The sequence below is a fragment of the Salmo trutta genome, chromosome 4, assembly GCF_901001165.1.
Source record: "Salmo trutta chromosome 4, fSalTru1.1, whole genome shotgun sequence".
Classification (NCBI taxonomy): Eukaryota; Metazoa; Chordata; class Actinopteri; order Salmoniformes; family Salmonidae; genus Salmo; species Salmo trutta.
In genome coordinates, this window is record NC_042960.1 from 63,645,414 (window position 1) to 63,668,161 (window position 22,748).

Genomic DNA, 22,748 nt, shown 5'->3' on the forward strand with positions numbered 1-22,748 from the left:
CCAACGGTGTGTATACAGTATACAGCATCCATCCACATGGATCAGACTAGATGCAGTATTCCTGGACAACAACTATGGATTTGTTTGATATTCTAAAGTGTTCCCCTCTCCACCATTTCATATGTTGTCCCTGTATCCAGGTTCCCCTCTCCACCATTTCATGTGTTGTGCCTGTATCCAGGTTCCCCTCTCCACAGTTTCTTGTGTTATCCCTGGATCCAGGTTCCCCTCTCCATAATGCCTACTATAAAAGTAACCCTTCTCTCTTGACCAATACCCCAACCAGAAGGCACATGAGAGCGATTGTTTACCACCGCAGTCATGTTTTTTTTTTGTTGCACAAGAACACTCACACAACCTCCACACAACCCTGTCTTAGTGGGACGGAGTAAACTCTACTGCTACATTCGCCATGGAAAATCAATGCAGTTTCCATCAATTCATTAAATAGTTTCATACAGACAGTATAATATAACTGAAAACGGGAGAAAACATAAAAACGTAATACATTCATCTCGGTTGCCTCTGTCCCGACCAATCAGCTGCATTCATTTAAACATCCTTCTCTAATGTGTTATAACATAATCTCTCCATGTATCAACATATCAACATACCAACAAAGACCATGATAATGGCTTCAGATCACAGGAGGACGGGCTCGTGGTAACGACTGGAGCGGAATCAGTGGAATGGTTTCAAATACATCAAACACATTGTTTCCATGGTTTCCATTGTGTTTGATGCCATTCCATTCACTCTGTTCCGACCATTATTATGAGCCGTTCCTCCCCTCAGCAGCCTCCACTGCTTCATATATTGATAAAGAACCATTACATCCAGCAGAAATATAGCTAATGCAAGAGAACCATCTCTTTGCCTGGTGCCTACAGTGTAGCGTTCATTTTAGCAAACACACAGCCAAACGGTAAGGTATTGGAACATGTTTATAGGCTACTCCCTACTTGAAGACGGCAAGGACTAGACACATGGTCAAATAAAAAAAAAAACTCTACTTCCTCGAGGGAGTAGTCTGAGCTAAATGCAAGAATCATGCTTCAGCTACTGAGGAAAAATAATTCATAAAAGCTAGCAAGTTATTTAAACTGAAAGTAGCACTCCCCTCCTAAAGCTTCACGACAAGCTATGTGGTAATAGTCCTCTGTAATACCAGTTGACGTAGTTAAGAGTACTGAGAAAGTCAAACGGTACAGCATCTAGAGCTGCATCTTACGTAATATCTCCTAACAGGAGTAATGTCTTATATATCGAAAACAAAGCCTCAATTTAGGATACTTGCTAAGCTACTACCATTATACAACATTGTGCGTAGTCTGCGTACAAGCGAGATCAAGTAACTGTTCATCTCGTAACGGTTTTGGACTTATTTTGGAGAGTGTTAACAACTGGCCGTGTCCGAATATCCATACTTGCATCCTAAATAGTAGGCTGTTTGAGTATGTGAAATTTCGAAAATCGAGTATTCATGAAATGCCCAGATGTCATACTTATTTTGGCTGTTCGTCTGGTAGAATTTACTACACACTATTGAGGAAGTGAATCGTTTTTTCACAGCCGCCCTCATTCGACACCAGCTGATAATCAGATGTGCTTTACAAAAAATGAACAAATGACGGGGGAACAAGTGCGATAACACGTTTGATGATGCCTTCTCATTCTGGATGAGTAGTATGTTGATATTTGTTGCTTGCTGCATACGTTTTTTTACTAAGTACATTGTAGTATTTAGTACAATTAGTACACAGTATACAGTTTAGGTAAGTAGTAGGCAAGCCAGATTTCGGACACGGCCACTGTCTTACCTCAAGACTGTTTTGGCACTTACTTTGGCCCTTTGGATAAGCAATTTATACATTTTATTTTCATTTTGTATTTCTCTGTTGAGTTTAAGACAATAAGTAAGAGTGTTTAAGTTTCACATGTTGAATGTGACTTAACTGTGCACAATCTTAATGTAGCATTAGGCACTAGATGCCCCAACAACGCTAGACAAATCGATACATTGTTAAGATAGCACTTTTAATTGGAAAGTGTTGTCCATTTAGATGTGGATTTGAGGTGCAGTACAGTGATTTGAAAGCTGAAATAACTATTGAGAATGATCCTCATCACAGATGTGCGTGATCACAATATGTGCACATTGGAGAGGTTATATGTGAGAAAAAAACAATATTGTTTAAGACCGAATCTAATAAAGAGGTGTTTTTATCGTGCAAGTATGTTGTTTAAATGGAAAGCATAATTGAAACAAATATACATCACACCTTTGTACAGCTACCATGTACCCTGTACTTTAGCTATGTTTCTGCCTGACATACTGTAACTGGCTGTTGTCAGATAACATTGACCAGTTGGAAGCCAGTGCACATGCCGAAGACGACAGCAAATGCAATGGAATCTTACATATGGGAGGATTAAGAGTAGCACGGATGAGGGGGAAGAGGAAGGTAAAATAGCAACGGGTGCAGAACTTAGAACTCAATCTTGCAGGCAGGGAAGGACTCGTCCTGCATGACCACTGTGCTGCTACTGGCCAAGACCATGATGTTCAGATCCTGCTGTTTCTCGTGCGTCTGCTGGTACCAGTCCCGCGTCACCTCCGTGTCATGAGTAGGGATCAGAGTCACCTAGGTTAAAGATGGAGGACATGTATCAAGTCAAATTCATCAATACATTGATCAAGCAATCAGCCGAGCCGGCAAACTTAGGCAGCATAACGTCATAAAACATTTTTTTCCCTGGTCAATAATATGTCATAAGAAGATTATAACGAACCAGGAAAATTATTTTTAAGACGTCTGGTCAAATTACAACCAGATTAAGACGTGTTTTGTCGGATGCTAAATTAATGTTTTTCAAAATGTCATATTACAGTACAACCAGTAAACAACTGGACTATGATGTCACAAACTATGTCATACTGATGTTATTGCAACCAGTTTTGCCAACCGGGAATATTGTACAACATTGACAATTACAATACTGTTCAAAAGCTTGGGGTCACTTAGAAATATCCTTGTTTTTGATATATATATATATATATATATTTTATTTATTTTTTTGTCCATCAAAATAACATCAAATTGATCAGAAATACAGTGTAGACATTGTTAATTTTGTAAATGACTATTGTAGCTGGAAACTGATGATTTTTAATGGAATATCTACATAGGTGTACAGAGGCCCATTATCAGCAACCATCACTCCTGTGTTCCAATGACACGTTGTGTTAGCTAATCCAAGTTTATCATTTTTAAAGGCTAATTGAGCATTAGAAAACCCTTTTGCAATTATGTTAGCACAGCTGAAAACTGTTGTTCTGATTAAAGAAGCAATAACACTGGCCTTCTTTGGACTAGTGGAGTATCTGAAGCATCAGCATTTGTGGGTTCGATTACTGGCTCAAAATGGCCAGAAACAAAGACCTTCTTCTGAAACTCATCAGTCTATTCTTGTTCTGAGAAATTAAGGCTATTCCATGTGACAAATTGCCAAGAGACTGAAGATCTCGTACAACGTTGTCTACTACTACCTTCACAGAACAGCACAAACTGGTTCTAATCAGAATAGAAAGAGGAGTGGGAGGCCCCGGTGCACAACTGATCAAAAGGACAAGTACATTAGTGTCTAGTTTGAGAAACAGACGCCTCACAAGTCCTCAACTGGCAGCTTCATTAAATAGTACCCGCAAATCACCAGTCTCAACGTCAACAGTGAAGAGGCGACTCCAGGATGCTGGCCTTCTAGGCAGAGTTGCAAAGAAAAAGCCACATCTCAGACTGGCCAATAAAAATAAAAGTTTAAGATGGGCAAAAAAAACACAGGACACTGGACAGAGGAAGATTGGACAAAAGTGTTATGGACAGACGAATCTGAGTTTGAGGTGTTTGGATCACAAATAAGAACATTAGTGAGACGCAGAAAAAATGAAAAGATGCTGGAGGAGTTCTTGACGCCATCTGTCAAGCATGGTGGAGGCAATGTGATGGTCTGGGGGTGCGATGGTAAAGTGGGAGATTTGTACAGGGTAAAATGGATCTTGAAGAAGGAAGGCTATCACTCCATTTTGCAACGCCATGCCATACCCTGTGGCCAGCACAGTCACCGGATCTCAACCCTATTGAGCTGTTGTGGGAGCAGCTTGACCTTATGGTATGTAAGAAGTGCCCATAAAGCCAATCCAACTTGTGGGAGGTGCTTCAGGAAGCATGGGGTGAAATCTCTTCAGATTACCTCAACAAATTGACAACTAGAATGCCAAAGGTCTGCAAGGCTGTAATTGCTGCAAATGGAGGATTCTTTGACAAAAGCAAAGTTTGAAGGACACAATTATTATTTCAATTAAAAATCATTATTTATAACCTTGTCAACATCTTGACAATATTTGCTATTCATTTTGTAATTCATTTCATGTATGTTTTCATGGAAAACAAGGACATTTCTAAATGACCCCAAACTTTTGAACGGTAGTGTGTGTACATTGTAACATTCACAATCTAAATGCTCAAATAATGATGTCCGTCTCAGTGGCTGTAAACAATGGCATACATTGTCTAAAGCATTGTCAAGCATCTGTTTACACTACCAAGTCCATTTTACAAGTGATTCAGATCAGTGATTCTGAATATATCCCTCTGGATCCTGAGATTAGCAGTGGTGCAGAATGTCTCCACAGCGAGAAAACACAGGCTAAATGGAAATGTGGAGAAAAAAGTCAAAACAAATTTAGGAAAAACGTAGAAAACGAAATGTGGAAGAAAAAAAAGTCAAACAGAATGTACTAACAATGTGGAGAAAAGTCAAACAGAATGTACTAACAATGTGGAGAAAAGTCAAACAGAATGTACTAACAATGTGGAGAAAAGTCAAACAGAATGTACTAACAATGTGGAGAAAAGTCAAACAGAATGTACTAACAATGTGGAGAAAAGTCAAACAGAATGTACTAACAATGTGGAGAAAAGTCAAACAGAATGTACTAACAATGTGGAGAAAAGTCAAACAGAATGTACTAACAATGTGGAGAAAAGTCAAACATTTACTTAACAGCAGAGCCTGCATGTATGCAGACAGAGAGAGACTAAGGGAAAGAAAAAGAGCAAGCACCTGTAGATTGGAGCCCCATGTGGCCTTGCCCTCCAAAAGGGCATCCAGGACACCACGACTGGGCTCTCCACCGGCCGGGTCGTTGCCGCTCACCACGTAGTACGCAGCACGCACCCGCTTGAAGAACTCCTGGTCCACGTTCTTGGCACTGCAGTGGTTGGGCACGTAGGCCAGGTCCACATAGATTGGAGGCCCGGGGGGGATGGTTGAACTAGATTTCTGGGAGTTGGTACCTGGAGGAGGAGGGACCATATTGTAAAATTGGAGAAGTCTCTACTGACTTTAGAATGACTAATGACTTCAGAATGTCTAATGACTTTAGAATGACTAATGACTTCAGAATGTCTAATGACTTTAGAATGACTTTAGACTTTAGAATGTCTAATGACTTTAGAATGACTAATGACTTTTCCCCTGTTTGAATGGGCGGGGGGGGGGGGATTCAGACTTATGTCTATGTAAATCAAGAGTAAATTAGAATGGGGAAGTGTGTGTCATCAAACCTTTGGGGGATGATATTTGACATTTAAAGGGTAATGGAAACACCAGGGTTTACACCAGCTAACTGTAACTGATTTACTTCCTAAAGTGTTTCCTTTCCCCTTTAAGGTTATAAGGTATTGCATTGTTATCATCTTTGATGTTTTTCAAGTTTCCTCTACTACTGAATATGGAGTCATATCATCCTTCTTTATTTTTACCCAAATTGCTCTTGACGCCGTTCACCAGGCCTTTCCCTGGAGCGTGTAGGTCACCCTTGGATCCCAGGCCCTCGGACTTCTGCGTCAGCCTGGAGCTCCTTTCCGTGTCCCTCCTTCTCAGAGAGGCCGATCGAGGCGAGGAGTCCTTGGAGGTCTGCTTCACAGGGGTGGTGGACCTCTTCCCCTTCCGGGCTGGGGAAGCAGACTTAGGCTTGCCCAGGCCCTTCCGTAGGCTCTTGGTTGTCTTGTGATCCTTCTTGAGAAGTTTCTCTGTGCTGCTCTGGTCGTTAGGGAGGGCCTCTGGGTCCACCATGCACACGTCAGGGTGTGGCGGGTGTGGGAGGGGGTCCTTCATAGGGGCAGGTAGGGGGTCGTGGGCCTTCGCAGCTGATCTGGGCGAGGGGGGTTGATGGCCCCCTCCTGTGGCAGAGGCAGATAGTTTATCCACCGGCAGGTGTTCTGCATCTTCGTCTGAGTCCAGGTTTCCCTCTGCTGTAATCGACGGGCACTCCTCGGTCTCTGGAGGTACGTCTGAGTCAGACTGCGTCGCTAACGAGTCGCTCACTGATGTGGGAGGCGTCTCCTCTCCAGCGAGCACCACCCCGAGTCCAGTTGCCATGCCACCGGGAGGCATGGAAACTGGTTGTGACCCTTCCCCTGCTCCAGTAGCTCCACATTGAGTGAGATGTCGCTTCTGCTTGTGAGACCTCCTCTTGACCGAGTGTTGCTCGCGGTCGTCTTCATCCCCCTCAAGAGATTGGTCGCTCCCTTTGTCCTCTTCGCCGTCATCACTGGAGAGGGCGTGTGGACTGGGGTTGATGAAGGATGGGGAGATTTCTCCTTTGCGGTGTTTGTATTCACATGAGGAGTAGCTAGGGGGGGACGAGGAGGTAGCCTCCATATGCAGGTCAGTGGGACGACTGGATTCTCCATCTGTTTTGGCAGATGCCTTTGTATGGTGGGCATGTTCTGCTGTGGACAGCGGGGTGGGCTGGCCTGGAGCTACGCATTCTTCTTGACCGTATTCTTCCTCTGCTTCTTCTGCTTCTTCCGTTTCGTACGCTTCCTCCTCCTCCTCTTCCCTGTCATCTTCATAGCCTGGAGGGGCGCTTGGGCATGCGCCCGGCCCTTGTAGGAGTTCCCAGTCAGATAAGCTACTCCTTCTCCTTTCGGACGTCTTCTCTTCCTGTTTCTCTGCTTTTTTATCCTCTACTTTCTCTTTCTCTCCCTCTTTCCTCTCCTTCTCTTTTTCACTCTCCTCATCAGTCTGGTCTTTCTTCTCCTCCTCCTTCCCATCTTTCTCCTCTAATTGCTTTTCCTCTACCTTTTCCTTCTCTCCAGCCATCTCCTTCTTTTCATCCATATCTTTCTTCTCATGCATCTCTTTCTTCTTATCCTTTTGCTCTGGCATTTCCTTGTCCTCCTTTAGGGTCTCTACTTTGCTCTCCTTCTCCTCCTCTTTCATTTCCATCTTATCTTTCTCTTTCTTTGTCTCTTCTTCTTCTTCCTTTTTCTGATCAGATTTAAGCAGATCAGATTTAGGTAGATCTGACATTGTGGCACAAGAGGCTTTGCTTGCTCCACTGAAGACTTCTTGGGCACTTGTGCTAACCTCAGTAGACCCATTGGAAGAGGCTTCAGTTGACTCCTGTGGTTTTGTCACCACAGCAGATTGGGTCACTGTTGTGGTTGTACTGGAGACGATGGTGACCATGTGTGTCTCAGTCATTGACAGCATGCCTTCTTTTTGCTCTGTCACTGAAGATTTCTGGCATTCAATGCGGCATGGAAGAGTACTGTCCTCCATTTCATAAGTGTATGACTCTTTGCTGCCCAGTGAGCCCTGGGATTCTCTGTCAGAAGAGTCAGCTCTTTGCAATGGGGAAACATCAAAGAGAGCCCTCGAAGTGGATATGGTTTCAGCGGGTTTGGACAGCTGGGAACTTAATGGTTCTGAAGCCCCAGCAGACATGGTTTTGGTTTCAACAATGCCCTCAAGTTTATGAAAGGTATCAGAGGTCTGCCCCTTGTCCATTTTAGGGCTTGACGATGTGTCTTGTTGAATAGCGTCTTTGGCTGGAGTAGATAAGACTGGAGAGACTTGTGTCAGACTGAATGTAGTTGTAGAGGTAAGCTTTTCAGAGGCTTCTAGGTACTCCTCTTTTAGTATTACCCCTGAGGTTGAGAGGATTGAGTGCTTGACTGAGGAGTCTTCATCTTTGAATGAAGAATACTCAACAGAAGCAACCTCAGAATCTGTCCTGTAGGGGGCACTAGACACTGTGACGGGAGTCTCTACCTCCTCTCGAAACTGGTGGCTGGTTGATAGAGAAGCTGAGGCAGATGGGAGGTAAGACGAAGGAGCTTCCTCTGGTTTTCGACTAGCGGTATCTGGGCTTCTCTGCCTCTCAGCTTCAATGTCTCCCTGACTGTAATGTTTATCTTCACTGGACTTGGTTGGCAGAGATAGGTGAGGACTGTCAAACCTCTCCTCCTTTAACCCCAGCTGGCTGTCCTCAGAATACTCTGAAGATTCAGAAGGATATCCTCCAGAACCTGTTTGTTCCATCGCAGTGGAACTGCCAGACTGGAGGGGCGAGGCACCAACTACATTCTTCAAAAGGGAATCTGCAGTATCTACCAGTGGAGGGCTGCTTGTGGTCATTGAATGGGTAGGTTCCTCCTTTTTGAGGAGGCTGGGTTCGGGTGAGAGGGCCTTCTTGTCCTCTTCTTCTGTAACAAGAAGTTTAGAAGGTGTTGTATCATCCGATGTAGTTTTACAGATTTCTTTTTCAGACTGCTCTCTTGCACCCTTCTCCACATCTAGATCACTGGCTTCTTCTTCTTCTTCCTCCGCATCTTCACCATCCTCATCTTCATCATCATCATCATCATCATCATCATCATCATAATCCTCTCCTACCACCAGTAGCCTCTTATATACACTGTCCGGAGTGTCTTCCCTCTCAGAATAGCCCATTGTAGATTTACTGGAGATAGAGCTGCCAATTTGAGTGTACTCAGATGCAAGAACATTATCGTCTATGAGATGTCCTGAATATGCGGCCAGGGGGGCAGCAGTAGCCTGATTTTCCTTTTCCTTAGGCGAAACTTGATGAGGTAACATGTCTTTCTCCGCTGGTGAGTAGCGACCAGAGGGAGAGTCTCCTCGCTCACTATCAGATGAATCCAACTTGTCTTTCACTGGCTCATCTTTTTCCTTCTCTGTTGTCTGCTTCTCAGGGATGTCTTCAAAAGGCATGGTAGTAGCTGAAGCTTGGGCACCAAGGTTGGATTGGCCCCATGACAGAGAGGCTGTTTCCTTTCTGCCTGACTGGACTGGCAGATACTCCTCTATACTAGGAGATGCTCCAGTCTTGTCCGTCTCTCCTGTAGATGTTTGAGGGGCCGACCAGGCATCGTCCTTCATTTCATCTTTCTCAATTTTTTCAGGTTTATCTTCTTTGAGATTGAAAGGTAATGAGCATGGCTCTGCTGGGGTGGTTTTGTTGTCTTGAGTCTCTGAATATGCAAAGCTGTTTTCCACGTGTGGTGTAGCATGTCCCTCCTTCCTATCACTCTCTTCTTCTTGACCTTTCTCTTTGTCATTGTGTTCAGGGAAGGCACTTGGGCTACAACTGGGGCTTCTCTCGCCCTCTGTGAAACGTGGGGGAGTGTAATCAACGCTGCTGAATGACAGCGGTTCCTCTTTTTCCTCGTCCTCTGAGTCGAATGCAGCTGCACCAGCGTCTGCCTGCCTAGTTCTCCTATTATCATCAATGCCAATATGTGCTGACCGATCAAACTCTCTAGAAACCTCACGGTCTTCTTTATTGTCTGATGCCTGTTCTTTCGAAATGGGCTTTTCATAGGGTTCATACTTAGACATGCCAAAGCCCTGATTTTCTTCTTGCAAGCTCACACTGATCGCCTCCTTCTCTGTTCTCATTTTGTCAAAACCTTCCACTTTTTCAGAGGCACTGTCTGCTTTTGAAGCATCAATGTGGCCCACTTCCTCCGGAAACTTCGCAGAATCTTTATCCAAGAGAAAATATGAACAAGGTTGTGTGTGTCCCGGGGAAGCAACTTCCCGCTCTGTTTCCAATTCCCTCTCAGCTTCCTTGCCTGGTTTCTCCTCTCCTTTTTGAGAAACATGCTTCGTTTTTTCATCCGCATTAGATGCTTCTTTGCTTGTTGTCATAGAAGGCAGCAGTGTTTCATGCTGGGTGGATTCCTCCACACCTGCCTGGCTATCGGTGCTCGAGAGAGTGGAACTTACAGCCTGGCTGTCAATGCTTGATAGTGCTGAACTTATAGCCTGGCTGTCAATGCTTGATAGTGCTGAACTTATAGCCTGGCTGTCAACGCTTGATAGTGTTGAACTTACAGCCTGGCTATCGGTGATTGATAGTGTTGAACTTACAGCCTGGCTATCGGTGCTTGATAGTGTTGAACTTACAACCTGGCTATCGGTGATTGATATTGTTGAACTTACAGCCTGGCTGTCAGCGCTTGATAGTGTTGAACCTATAGCCTGGCTGTCAGCGCTTGATAGTGTTGAACTTACAGCCTGGCTGTCAGCGCTTGATAGTGTTGAACCTATAGCCTGGCTGTCAGCGCTTGATAGTGTTGAACCTATAGCCTGGCTGTCAGCGCTTGATAGTGTTGAACCTATAGCCTGGCTGTCAGCGCTTGATAGTGTTGAACCTATAGCCTGGCTGTCAGCGCTTGATAGTGTTGAACCTATAGCCTGGCTGTCAGCGCTTGATAGTGTTGAACCTATAGCCTGGCTGTCAGCGCTTGATAGTGTTGAACCTATAGCCTGGCTGTCAGCGCTTGATAGTGTTGAACCTATAGCCTGGCTGTCAGCGCTTGATAGTGTTGAACCTATAGCCTGGCTGTCAGCGCTTGATAGTGTTGAACCTATAGCCTGGCTGTCAGCGCTTGATAGTGTTGAACGTATAGCCTGGCTGTCAGAGCTTGATAGTGTTGAACCTATAGCCTGGCTGTCAGCGCTTGATAGTGTTGAACCTATAGCCTGGCTGTCAGAGCTTGATAGTGTTGAACCTATAGCCTGGCTGTCAGAGCTTGATAGTGTTGAACCTATAGCCTGGCTGTCAGCGCTTGATAGTGTTGAACCTATAGCCTGGCTGTCAGCGCTTGATAGTGTTGAACCTATAGCCTGGCTGTCAGAGCTTGATAGTGTTGAACCTATAGCCTGGCTGTCAGAGCTTGATAGTGTTGAACCTATAGCCTGGCTGTCAGCGCTTGATAGTGTTGAACCTATAGCCTGGCTGTCAGCGCTTGATAGTGTTGAACCTATAGCCTGGCTGTCAGAGCTTGATAGTGTTGAACCTATAGCCTGGCTGTCAGCGCTTGATAGTGTTGAACCTATAGCCTGGCTGTCAGCGCTTGATAGTGTTGAACCTATAGCCTGGCTGTCAGCGCTTGATAGTGTTGAACCTATAGCCTGGCTGTCAGCGCTTGATAGTGTTGAACCTATAGCCTGGCTGTCAGAGCTTGATAGTGTTGAACTTATAGCCTGGCTGTCGGCGCTTGATAGTGTTGAACTTATAGCCTGGCTATCGGCGCTTGATAGTGTTGAACTTATAGCCTGGCTATCGGTGCTTGATAGTGTTGAACTTATAGCCTGGCTATCGGTGCGTGACAGTGTTGAACTTATAATCTGGCTGTCTGTAGTGATGGAGTCTGAGCCTGGTTCTTCTTTGGTGCTAGAGATAGCAGAGACTGGATCCTCTTTCAAGGTAGGAAAACCAATGGTGGGCTCTTGGCTGAGATGGGGTCCTGATGTGGTCTCAGTTGTCCTGGTGTCCTTTTCTAGTTCAGGGGAGAGTCTATGTTGTCCTTTATGCTGCTCTTTGATGTCTTTATCAGGAGAGGCCTCCCGTTTCGGTAATGAAGACGCAGGCCCAGTGGCTTGTTCAGAGTGGCAGTCCTTCGTTTGGTCACTAAGCACATTCTCTGATGGCTGAGTTGAGAGCAGATGTTGAGACATGATGTCGTGTTCTGATTGTCTAGGTTCCACTGATACAGGTCTTGAGCCTGCACCAGCCATGCAAATGGATTCATCTTCCTCTTCCTCATCTCCGTCTGAGTACTGAACCTGAAATGTAGACTGAAGCTTTGTCGCAGACGTCCCCTCTAGTTTCTCTACCGTTCTTGTCTGTGTGGTGGTGCGCTCTTCCTCCTCGTTAGCAGGTTCAATCTCATGAGAATCAGATTTTTCTGTCTCTTCCTTGCTCTTCTCATCTTTGACTTTGTCAGCTATTTCATTTTCTTTTGCTCTTTCCTCTCCTTTGATGGGTTCAGCTTCATAACTTTTATCTCTATCTTTCTCGCTTTCCTCTCCTTTGATGGGTTCAGCTTCATAACGTTCATCTCTATCTTTCTCGCTTTCCTCATCTTTGATGGGTTCAGCTTCATAACGTTCATCTCCATCTTTCTCGCTTTCCTCTCCTTTGATGGGTTCAGCTTCATATCGTTCATCTCTATCTTTCTCGCTTTCCTCTCCTTTGATGGGTTCAGCTTCATAACGTTCATCTCTATCTTTCTCGCTTTCCTCATCTTTGATGGGTTCAGGTTCATAACTTTTATCTCTATCTTTCTGATCTTTGACGTCTTCGAAATCACTAATATCTTCTTTCTCTTGATCCTTTTCCATCTTCCGTTCTTTACTGACATCAGCCACATGAGTATCATCTTTCTCTTTCTCCATTTTCTCTTCCTGACTGACTTCAATCTCAAAAAAAGTATCATTTTCTTTATTCTCCCCCTGGGTGGATTCAGCCATGCATGTATCACCCTTCTCTTTCTCTCTGTGCTCTTCTTTCGTCGGTTCACTGTCAAGGGTATCTCGCTCTTTTTCTATTTTATCTTCTCTTATCGGTTCAGTGTCAAAAGCATTCTTTTCTTTTGTCTCATCTTTCATGGGATCAGCCACAAAGCTATCTTTCTCTTGTACTAGCTGTTGTGTTGTGGTGGAGTCTGAGGCTGGCTCCACTTTAGAGGTAGAGATACAAGAGCTTAGCTCATCTTTAGAAGTTAATATAGTCTCTATTTCTTTCTGGTTCTCTTCTTTCATAGGTTCACACTTCTCCTCCTTGATGAGCTCGGCCCCACAAGTATCTCTACCTTCCTTGATGGGTTCAACTTCAGTAGTAACAACCTTTTCTGTTTCTTTCTTCTGTTCCTTGATGGGTTCAGCTTCATGAATTACATATTTTTCATCATAATCTTCCTTGATGGGTTCAGCTTCAGTAGTAACAACCTTTTCTGTTTCTTTCTTCTGTTCCTTGATGGGTTCAGCGTCAAGAATGACATATTTTTCTTTCACTTTCCCATCGTAATCTTCCTTGATGGGTTCAACTTCATGAATATCACATTTTTCCTTCACTTTCGAATCTGTATCTTCCTTGATGGGTTCAGCTTCAGTAGTAACAACCTTTTCTGTTACTTTCTTATCTTCCTTGATGGGTTCAGCTTCATGAATATCACCTTTTTCCTTCACTTTCAAATCTTCATCGTCCTTGACGAATTCAGCATCATGAATGTCCTCTTTTCCCTTCACTTTCGAATCTTTATCTTCCTTGATGGGTTCAGCTTCAGTAGTAACAACCTTTTCTGTTACTTTCTTATCTTCCTTGATGGGTTCAGCTTCAGTAGTAACAACCTTTTCTGTTACTTTCTTATCTTCTTTGGTGGTTTCAGCCTCGTGTCTGTCATGCTTTTCTGTCTCTTTCAAGTCCTGTTTTATGGGTTTTACATCATCATCATCATCATCCTCACCGTCATCATCATCTAAGAAGCTACTCTCCTTCTCCTTTGGGAATTTAGCCTTACTGCACACTTTGGATTCTTTCTCTTGATGGTCATCATCGTCTTCCCCATCACTGTGTTCGAGTATAGCCTCACCACTAGAAATGTCTTCCCGTAAAGATTCCTTTCCTAATAAGGAAACTTCGTCTTTCCTTGTGACTGACTCAGAGGGAAGAGGAGTTGTCTCCTGTTTCGGTTGGATCTCATCTTTGGAAGTGGAGAGACCGTCTATTTCTTCCACTTTTGTAACCGGCAAGTCTTTTTCAAATGATTTCACCCCAGATGGTGGTGCATCTGACTCATGTTGACTTTCTTTCTGGATGTCAGCATCTAGTTTTTCATTATTATCTTCTTGATCTGTCTTCGCATCCTCATCATCTGTTTTGGTGGCTGAATCATGAACATCCTCCTGTATTTGATGCTCCAGTCCTGGGAAGCCCTTGGTCTTTTCTTCCACAGGCGACTGATGAAGAGGAGAGTGAGTTGGAGAGTGGGTTGCACTGGGAGGTCCAGACTGTGTGGGAGAGGCCATTTTCACAGTGCTATCGTCTGGACTGAAGCACCGCTCTTCACCTTCTGAAGTAACTGAGTCTGACCTAAATGGCTTTGAGAAAGAGGGTGGAGGTGAAAGGGGTTTTGAAGGCACTGCCGTTGAGATGTCTTCTTTGGACTTAAAGAGCTGTACCTCCTCATCAACTGGTGGGTGACCCAGCTTCAAATCTTGAACAGGTTTGAAGACGTGAGACTCAGAGGCAGGGAGCTTTTCCACATCCCTTTCTCTATCCTGGAACATTTGAGGAGAGGCAAAACTCTCCTGTAGTTTTTCACGTGAAATGTCAACGTTAGGAGTTTGGTCTTCTTCTTCTTCCTCTTCATCATGAGCCTTGATGACCTTATCCTCAGTCTTCACATCAGAGACAACAGGAAGGCACTCCTCAGATGGAGGTGACTTTAAGCACTTGTCGTCCTCCAAGGAGGATGTTGGTGAGATGGTCCCAGCAGAGTGGAAGTGTTCTTTCCCATGTGTGGCCTCGGTTGGAATTGCCAGGGGAACGCTGTTAACAGTATCATTAAGCAGTGAGCTTTTGCCCGTTTCCTCAGTCTGAGGTGTAGTGACGGGAGTAGCCAATTGGTCCTCTGCAATAGAGGTAGGAAAGGAGGACAATTTATCATACTCCGTGATGGATGTGGCTGAGGAAACAAGTTCTTCCTCAGCCAAGGGAGCAGACATGATGTTAGTGAATACTGATACTTGCTCCTGTCCACTAATGAAACCTTTGGCTGTTACATCAGCTATAGCTGCTGCTTGCATCTCCTTCATCCCGTGGATGGTGTCAAAGGAGCCTGTCTGATCTGGGACAGAGATGTCATATGTACCCACTTCGTATTGAAGGTGTGGTATCCTGTCTTCCGCCTCCTCATGAATCTCCTCATCCGAGATGGTCTGTTCAGTTTCGGAGTAGCCGGGAATGGTTTCGTCTTGAATGAAGGAGATGGGCTCGGCAGCAGCGGCTCCTTGCAGTGTTGATACTATGTCGGCTGTAGCGCCTCCCACATTTGAGATGTAGCCTTCCTCATCTTCCTCATCCTCCTCTTTGGCTCCAGCAGTCTGTTCGACTGCTTTGCTTTCCCAGTTCTTGGCCGATGTTTCTTTCTCTCCCTCTTCAGGTTTGTCTTTGACCTCTTCATCAGCTATCACATCTAAGTCTTCTACCTCTTCCAGCTCGGCCTTTTCAACAACATCTTCATCTTCCTCCTCCTGGGATGAAGGCCTTCTGCTTTCCTCTTTTGCCATAGCTGTGGGCTTTTCAGCTTTCTCCATTTCCTCCACCTCATGTTTCCTGTCTAGTCTGTTATCTTCTCCTTCCTCTTCCTCCTCCCCTATCCCCATATCTTCCTCTTCCTCCATCCCCATACTTTCCTCTACCGTTTTCCTCTCTGCTATCAGGCCTTCTTTTTCCTCCACTTCATCGTCCTCAATGGCAGCTCCCTCATCCTCATAGATATCCACATCCTGTGCTTGAAATTCTTCTTTTTGCTCTTGTGCTAATTTGTCCTCTTTTCTTTGAGATTCAGCCTCAACTTCCATTGCTGTGGCTACTCCCTTCTCAGGAGACTTTGTGCCCGTTGGAGTTTGAGAGACAGTTTCCTGTTCTTTCTCCTCCTCCTGGGTAGGGGATTCAGTCATGCTTTCTTCTGCTGGTGTCTCCACTGCACTCTCCGGTGGCTTGGTAAGATCATCTGGAGTGGAGGAAGCAGACATGCCCTCAACAGCCCCATTTTGTAATGGCTCAGGCTGAATGGTATCTGCTGCTAGTTCCTCAGATTTGGGTTCAGCAGGCTCTGCCTTGGCCGTTTTGACTTTGCTTTTGTCGGTTTTGGGTTTACTTGACGCTTTTGCCCTGTGCAGGGTCTTTCTGACCTCTGGTGTGAGGGGTTTTAGGTCAGGTTTTGTTATCTTTCTCAACTCTGGTTTGGACGTTTCCTTTTTCTTGTCAACTTTGGGGTCTTTTTTTTTGTCTTCTTTTTTAGCTGCGTCATCTTTCTTTACTTTTTTTATCTCTTTCTTTTCCTTGTCTTTTTTCTCATCCATCTTGGATGCCCTTTCCTTTGAGTGTTTTTTCAAGGATTTCTCTTTCAATAATTTTTTATTTTCTGGTCCATCAGTCTTGGATTTTAGTATTTTTGTGGGTTTTTCATTCTCTTTCAGTTTCCTCTCTTCCTTCACAGAGTCACTCTTTGCCTCTGTGGTCACCGAAACCTCATCGTCTGCTTCTTTCTTTGGGGCTTTGGTAGTCTTGGGAGATGATTTGAGACTCTCTTTGCTGTCTGTCCTTTGCTTCAGTTTTGTCTGTTTTACAACAGCGGGTGGAGCTCCTGAGGCAATGTCTTTTTGTGTGGCTACTGGGTATCGCAAGAAGTCAAGGTGCTTTAATTTCTCCAGCCCCTCCAGGATTTTGTTTTGTGGTGCGTTTCCAGGGAACAGCACTCTGACAATCTTTTCTGCAGGATTGGCAGGAAGCCAGACGACTAATGCTGTAACTGACGTCAGGTAAGGTACGGATATTTCTCCCTCTTTTCCATTGGGGAGCACAATGCCAGTTTTGGCCTTGCTGTTACCCGCCCACTTTTGCATGAGAAACTGCATCTCTTTACTGTCCTTGACGGGGTTCAGAACATACATGTCTAACTTGCCCACTCCCATCTTATGGAAAAGAGTTAAAGGCTCAATAGGGTTACTGACCAGTCTACAGAGAGGCTCCGGCTTGATTCCCAGTTTGTTGAGGTACTGCAACGTGAGTGAGGCCTCCTCGATGCTACGCTTGACCTTTAGGTTTGATTCTGGCATACGTAGCTTCTCGGGTACATTGAAGAAGATCACACCAAGCTCTGGAGAGATCAGGTTCTTCATCCAGTCGCTGTAGCTAGCGGAGCCTTGTGACTGTTCCTCCTCCTGCTCTGCTATTTTCCGCTGAAGAAGCCCATTAATGCCTGGCAGATTGTCTGCACCGATGTGAGTGAGTAAAATCGAGTCGATGCGGTCCAAGTGTCTGACCAACTTCCAGAAGCATGATTTCCTTTCAGAGCCTCCATCTACTAGGATGTTGAAGCCATTGACCGCAAACAGGGCCGAGTCACCCCTCCCCCCAGGGAAGACATAGCAACAGGGCCTGGACAGTTTCAGAAAGCCTCCAGATGTGGGTGGCTCCAGGAGGTCAAAGGGCGAAGGCACGTCTACCGTCTCGGAGATGTACTCCGTGAACTCTGTGACTCCCTCCATCTTGGGGAGCACAGGCTCAGGGTTCAATCTGTACTCAAGGAACTCCCGTAAGTGCTGCTGCTGACCCAGGGAGCTCCAACCCACCTCCGCTCGGCAGGACACAGTGAGTGTGGCCCGCTGCTCGGGGGCCGCTTCGCCCAGCAAATCACTGACCTACAGGAGAATGACAAGCCCCAAGGTCAGAGGTCAGTGCTGATTTACAAACATTGCTCAATGACATTGCTGTTTTGATTTTTATCCACAATTCCAGTTCATGGGAGTAATATTTAAGATTCATTTTTCATTGGTAATCTAATCTTTTTCTTTTTTTTAAACAGTACTACAGACTAGAGTCAACGATGCCAGAAAAGGCTGTTCTGAACAGGAATTGACTGTTCTGAACAGTAATAGCTTACCCCAGGATCAGCAAAGACTTGTGAGAAGCTCTGATAGGTGAAAACCCCACTTTGGAGAAGCAGGTCACCGTGGTCTGAGTTCTGCCCACTCAGGACCAGGAGTTTATGTCCTGCTGAGTCTGTGACAAGAGACTGGATCTGGGCCAGAGAGCAAGACAGAGGATAATTATAGGACACAGCACAGGGTAAAGATAATGACTTTTATCTTTTTATATTGGTTAGGGCCAGTGGTTCCCAACTCCGGTCCTCCAGTATCCCCAACAGCACACATTTTTATTGTAGCCCCAGATAAACTCTACCTGATTCAACTCATTGAGGGCTTGACGATTAGTTGACAGTTGAATCCGGTGTGCTTGTCAGGGGCTACAACAAAAACATGTGTGCTGCTGGGGGTACTCAAGGACTGGAGTTTGGAAACACTTGGTTAAGCTCTGAATTTAATCAAACGCTTTTCAATTTCGTTAAGTCGTTATGGTATGCCACTTAAATCACAGTGAGAGAAAAAAAATTCTTTCAGGATGTGTTTATTTTTTTTTAATGTATGAGATTCTAAATCATCATGACAATTAATGTAAAAACAAAATGCATGTAATGATTGATAGGTCTAAATATAGCACAAGACTAGATTTTCCTAAATGTTTTTTAAAATCTTGTAAACGCACCTCTAAAGCAACCGTATCCTCGGATGGGTTGACCAACACCACAGTCTCTAGGACATCACTCTTGTGGTGGAGAGTCCGTTGTCCTACAGGGGCGAGAACGTCGAACAACATGAGGAGAGAGGACGTGTTTTGTCAATATCGTTCATGTACTTGCTTTAAAAAGGGTTCCTTTGAAATCCTTTTAGACATAAGCAACATTGGCACAGGTCAACAACTTAAGAGGCTACTGAGAATCTTGGCAGAGTCTGAGCAGTCTGCCCCAAAGACATCCTGCTGGAGAGCATCCAGTCTTTGAGTCTGGGAGATTTAGTACTGCATGGTGCCTGTACAGTATGTGGGCCAGACGCTTATAGAGACAGTGCGTCAAGGCAAGAACAAAAGTTGGAGAAGGAAATAGGTCACCAAATGTCTACTGGCTGTGGCTTGAAATCAGAGCTTCTTAGAACAGAACAAAGTTGAACAGCTATTGGTATTGTCATGCAAGGGAATTGAGAATTGGACAATACCTAAGCTAGAATTGCATGGCTTTGTAACATATCAACATTGCCAAACGTTCTGAAATATTCGGCCAATCACCATCACAAGGGCTGCGAGCATATGGTTTTCAGGTTATTGGTCAATATCACAGACACTTAGGTATGAAGTCACTGACATAAAGAGAGAGAGGGCAAATACGATAAACCATATGAGGCTACTCAGTACATATGATGTTGAACGTCCCTGTCAGCATTTCTACTCATTAAAGTTCAAAAGTGTGACGATAAGCATTTCATTGCCTTTTGTTTAAGGACCAATGCAGACTCTGATAGGGATTCCTATACATCCCCTGAGTTTTCCCGTGCTGCGGCCATTTTGGTATCTGCACTGTCATCCGTTTGCTGTGAAAGACCTCTGCAGAGAGTCGGCTTCATGTCGCCGGGCAACCTGCAAGGTAGTGATTACTGGATTATCGACTGAAGTGAGTCAGGGTAAAAGATTAAGGCCTGGATTCAAGCCGTACAGCGGAAGATCCGAGTTAAAATGTAAAAGGAATTTTCCGATTGAGCCGACCTATGCAGCGTTTACCGTGTATGCAGTCTCCGCGACCGTAGGAACGTTGCCTATAATTGTCAATTATGCAATAAATCGGATGTTCAAATCGTTATTTGTCACATGAGCCAAATACAACAGGTGTAGACCTTACAGTGAAATGCTGAATACAACAGGTGTAGACTTTACAGTGAAATGCTGAATACAACAGGTGTAGACCTTACAGTGAAATGCTGAATACAACAGGTGTAGACTTTACAGTGAAATGCTGAATACAACAGGTGTAGACTTTACAGTGAAATGCTGAATACAACAGGTGTAGACTTTACAGTGAAATGCTGAATACAACAGGTGTAGACTTTACAGTGAAATGCTGAATACAACAGGTGTAGACCTTACAGTGAAATGCTGAATACAACAGGTGTAGACCTTACAGTGAAATGCTTACGTACCAGCCCTTAACCAAGCCCTTAACCAGCACTATGGATTGAACAGATCCCTATATTAAGGGATAAAAAGGCTGGCCTAGGTGATGAGAAGGACAACCTGATACTTTGATTCAAAATCAGAATGGATACTTTGGATTCAAAATCACAATGGATACTTTGGATTCAAAATCACAATGGATACTTTGGATCCATTTCCAAAATATAAAGTTTGCATTTGAATAGCTACCCACGCACGTCACAGGTATTATGCATATTAATGTAGACAAATGAATACAAATAGACGTGTAAATTAAGTGATCGTCATGGCAATGCTGTGATTGGTTGGAGTCAGTCAGTTGACCCAGGAGGAACAGAATCATTGGCTGATACAAAACCAAGTGAAACTTCTTCTGAATGGTGGAGGTGATAATGATAAAGCAAGCTTTGTTACTCTTAAATGCTGGCTATATCATTACACCACTGATGAACAGACAGTCTTATTAGTAGTAGCAGAGGATACAATTATTACTGAAAGCTAATAGAACTTGGAAACTGGAAACCGACCAGCACAGGCATAAAAGGAAAAAAAGGAATATGAACCTTTCTGGATGTCGTGGTAACAATTCAGAGACATTTCGGAACAAAAGCACTCCGACCACAGGACAAGGCTCACTTGGTTACCGTTGCCATGGAAAAGGACCAAATCTCTCATCATTACCCTGACTTGGCCTCTTGTGGGGGTTTTTTTCAGTGAGACGCAAAGCAGCATTAGTCTGTAAGAGAGGAAAGGAGACTGGACCTGGGGCTTCAGGTGACCTGGCCACTGCTACAGAACTGACCGAGTGCTGCTATTAGCTGCAGAAAGCAGCAAACTGTTAGTCTGGTCCCAGATCTGTTTGTTCTGTCATGCCAATTCCCGTAAAAAGCTGGTTAGACAACGTAAACAGATCTGGGACCAGGCACACCGAGAGGGACAGCTACTGTAAGTTGTACTGCCATAGGCCAACTATAGATGCGCAGTGAGCTACCAAGAGAGAACCCTTGTTCATCAGAGCCTACTGGAAGAGCAGCCTAGCCGTCCTCGGACTGCGGGGGATAAAATGATCACCACATGATTCTACACCACTTTGTTTTGATATCTTCCAGAAGCAATGAGGGAGTACAGAATATGAGCAACATAATACAATAGGGACGTTGGGGGATATTCAAAACATGGGCCTAGTAGTAGAATACGTGAACAAAAGACATATGACATCAGACCTAGAGCGATCAGAAGCGCGTCCCTTCACCCTGCTAATGTGCTCACTCAGGTCAAACAGAGGAGATTTCATCAGCTGCTTGTCCCTGAAGGATGACACCCCCCCCCTCTCTGACACTGCAGACTGGTACAGTGTGATACTCGATGAACAAAGAGTCTGTGTCAGTCAGGGGCTGGTCAGTCTGACAGTGACGAGAGAAGCAACAACAGCAGCAGTAGAAGTCATTAGGCTGGCCCCAGATCTGTTTATGCTGTATATCTCCCTATGATCATTATCTCCTAGGATCATTGTTATGCATCACCATGACAGCAGGAGCTTTACAGCACAAACAGATCTGGGACCAGCCTAATAACTCCCTGATGTTGTTTAGACTAAAGAGTAAGGTAATGAGCATCCCTACTGGCTGTAAATGGGTATCCCATTGCAGTTCAGTGCTGTGGTATCATGTGCACATCCCTTACCTGTTACCAACTCTAAATGCTCAAGTTAAGGTATTATATGTGTGGCCCTGTGTCTCACCAACTCTAAATGCTCAAGTTAAGGTAATATATGTGTGTTCCTGTGTCTCACCAACTCTAAATGCTCAAGTTAAGGTAATATATGTGTGGCCCTGTGTCTCACCAACTCTAAATGCTCAAGTTAAGGTAATATATGTGTGTTCCTGTGTCTCACCAACTCTAAATGCTCAAGTTAAGGTATTATATGTGTGGCCCTGTGTCTCACCAACTCTAAATGCTCAAGTTAAGGTAATATATGTGTGGCCCTGTGTCTCACCAACTCTAAATGCTCAAGTTAAGGTAATATATGTGTGGCCCTGTGTCTCACCAACTCTAAATGCTCAAGTTAAGGTATTATATGTGTGGCCCTGTGTCTCACCAACTCTAAATGCTCAAGTTAAGGTAATATATGTGTGGCCCTGTGTCTCACCAACTCTAAAATGGGTATGGGGAATTGAAGCATATCAGAACTTGAATCTAATGGCTCAATATTGCTTTCTAAAGGGTCAAAGTGGACCTAGAATGTGTGGTAATCTCTGAGAAACTAGCTCATGCTAATGAACCGAGATGCTCAATTCCACCCCCACATTTTCTGAAGTAAATCCGCCCCAAAGATATGCCTGCAAATCCACACTCAGATTTATAACAGGAAAACTCCAGCAATCCTATCCTCACTGAAATGAGTTTGCAGCAAGTGGCTTTAAGAGAAAAGTTAGTAACGACGTTCTAGAATAGTCTATACTGCGCAGTAGGTAGACAGGTGAATAATACCTTACGTTAGAGACTTAAGGCTTGATTCAATCCGCAGCACTCTGTGTTGTAGCAAAAATAGACCTAGTTATACAGTTGAAGTCGGAAGTTTACATACACTTAGGTTGGAGTCATTAAAACTCGTTTTTCAACCACTCCACAAATTTCTTGTTAACAAACTATAGTTTTGGCAAATTCCAGTGGGTCAGAAGTTTACATACACTAAGTTGACTGTGCCTTTAAACAGCTTGGAAAATTCCAGAAAATGATGTCAATTAGCCTATCA

The 22,748-nt window shown here is 44.3% G+C and overlaps 1 protein-coding gene across 2 annotated transcripts in view; it reads right to left on the bottom strand.

Annotated features, from left to right (window-relative positions):
* Positions 1–324: 324 nt before the first annotated feature.
* LOC115192851 (microtubule-associated protein 1B) overlaps positions 325–22,748 on the bottom strand; it is an 82,925-nt gene continuing 60,501 nt past the window's right edge. Inside the window, exons 3-8 of one of the 2 annotated variants that reach the window (XM_029751747.1) lie at positions 18,500–18,582; positions 17,838–17,975; positions 13,516–17,595; positions 5,826–13,461; positions 5,125–5,357; positions 325–2,645 (exon numbers count right to left, since the gene is read on the bottom strand). In XM_029751747.1, coding sequence (XP_029607607.1) covers positions 2,490–2,645; positions 5,125–5,357; positions 5,826–13,461; positions 13,516–17,595; positions 17,838–17,975; positions 18,500–18,582 — 12,326 coding nt within the window. In that variant the 3' untranslated portion in view covers positions 325–2,489. Of the gene's footprint in view, positions 2,646–5,124; positions 5,358–5,825; positions 17,596–17,837; positions 17,976–18,499; positions 18,583–22,748 lie in introns of both variants that reach the window. The other variant, XM_029751746.1, reaches the window with a different exon arrangement.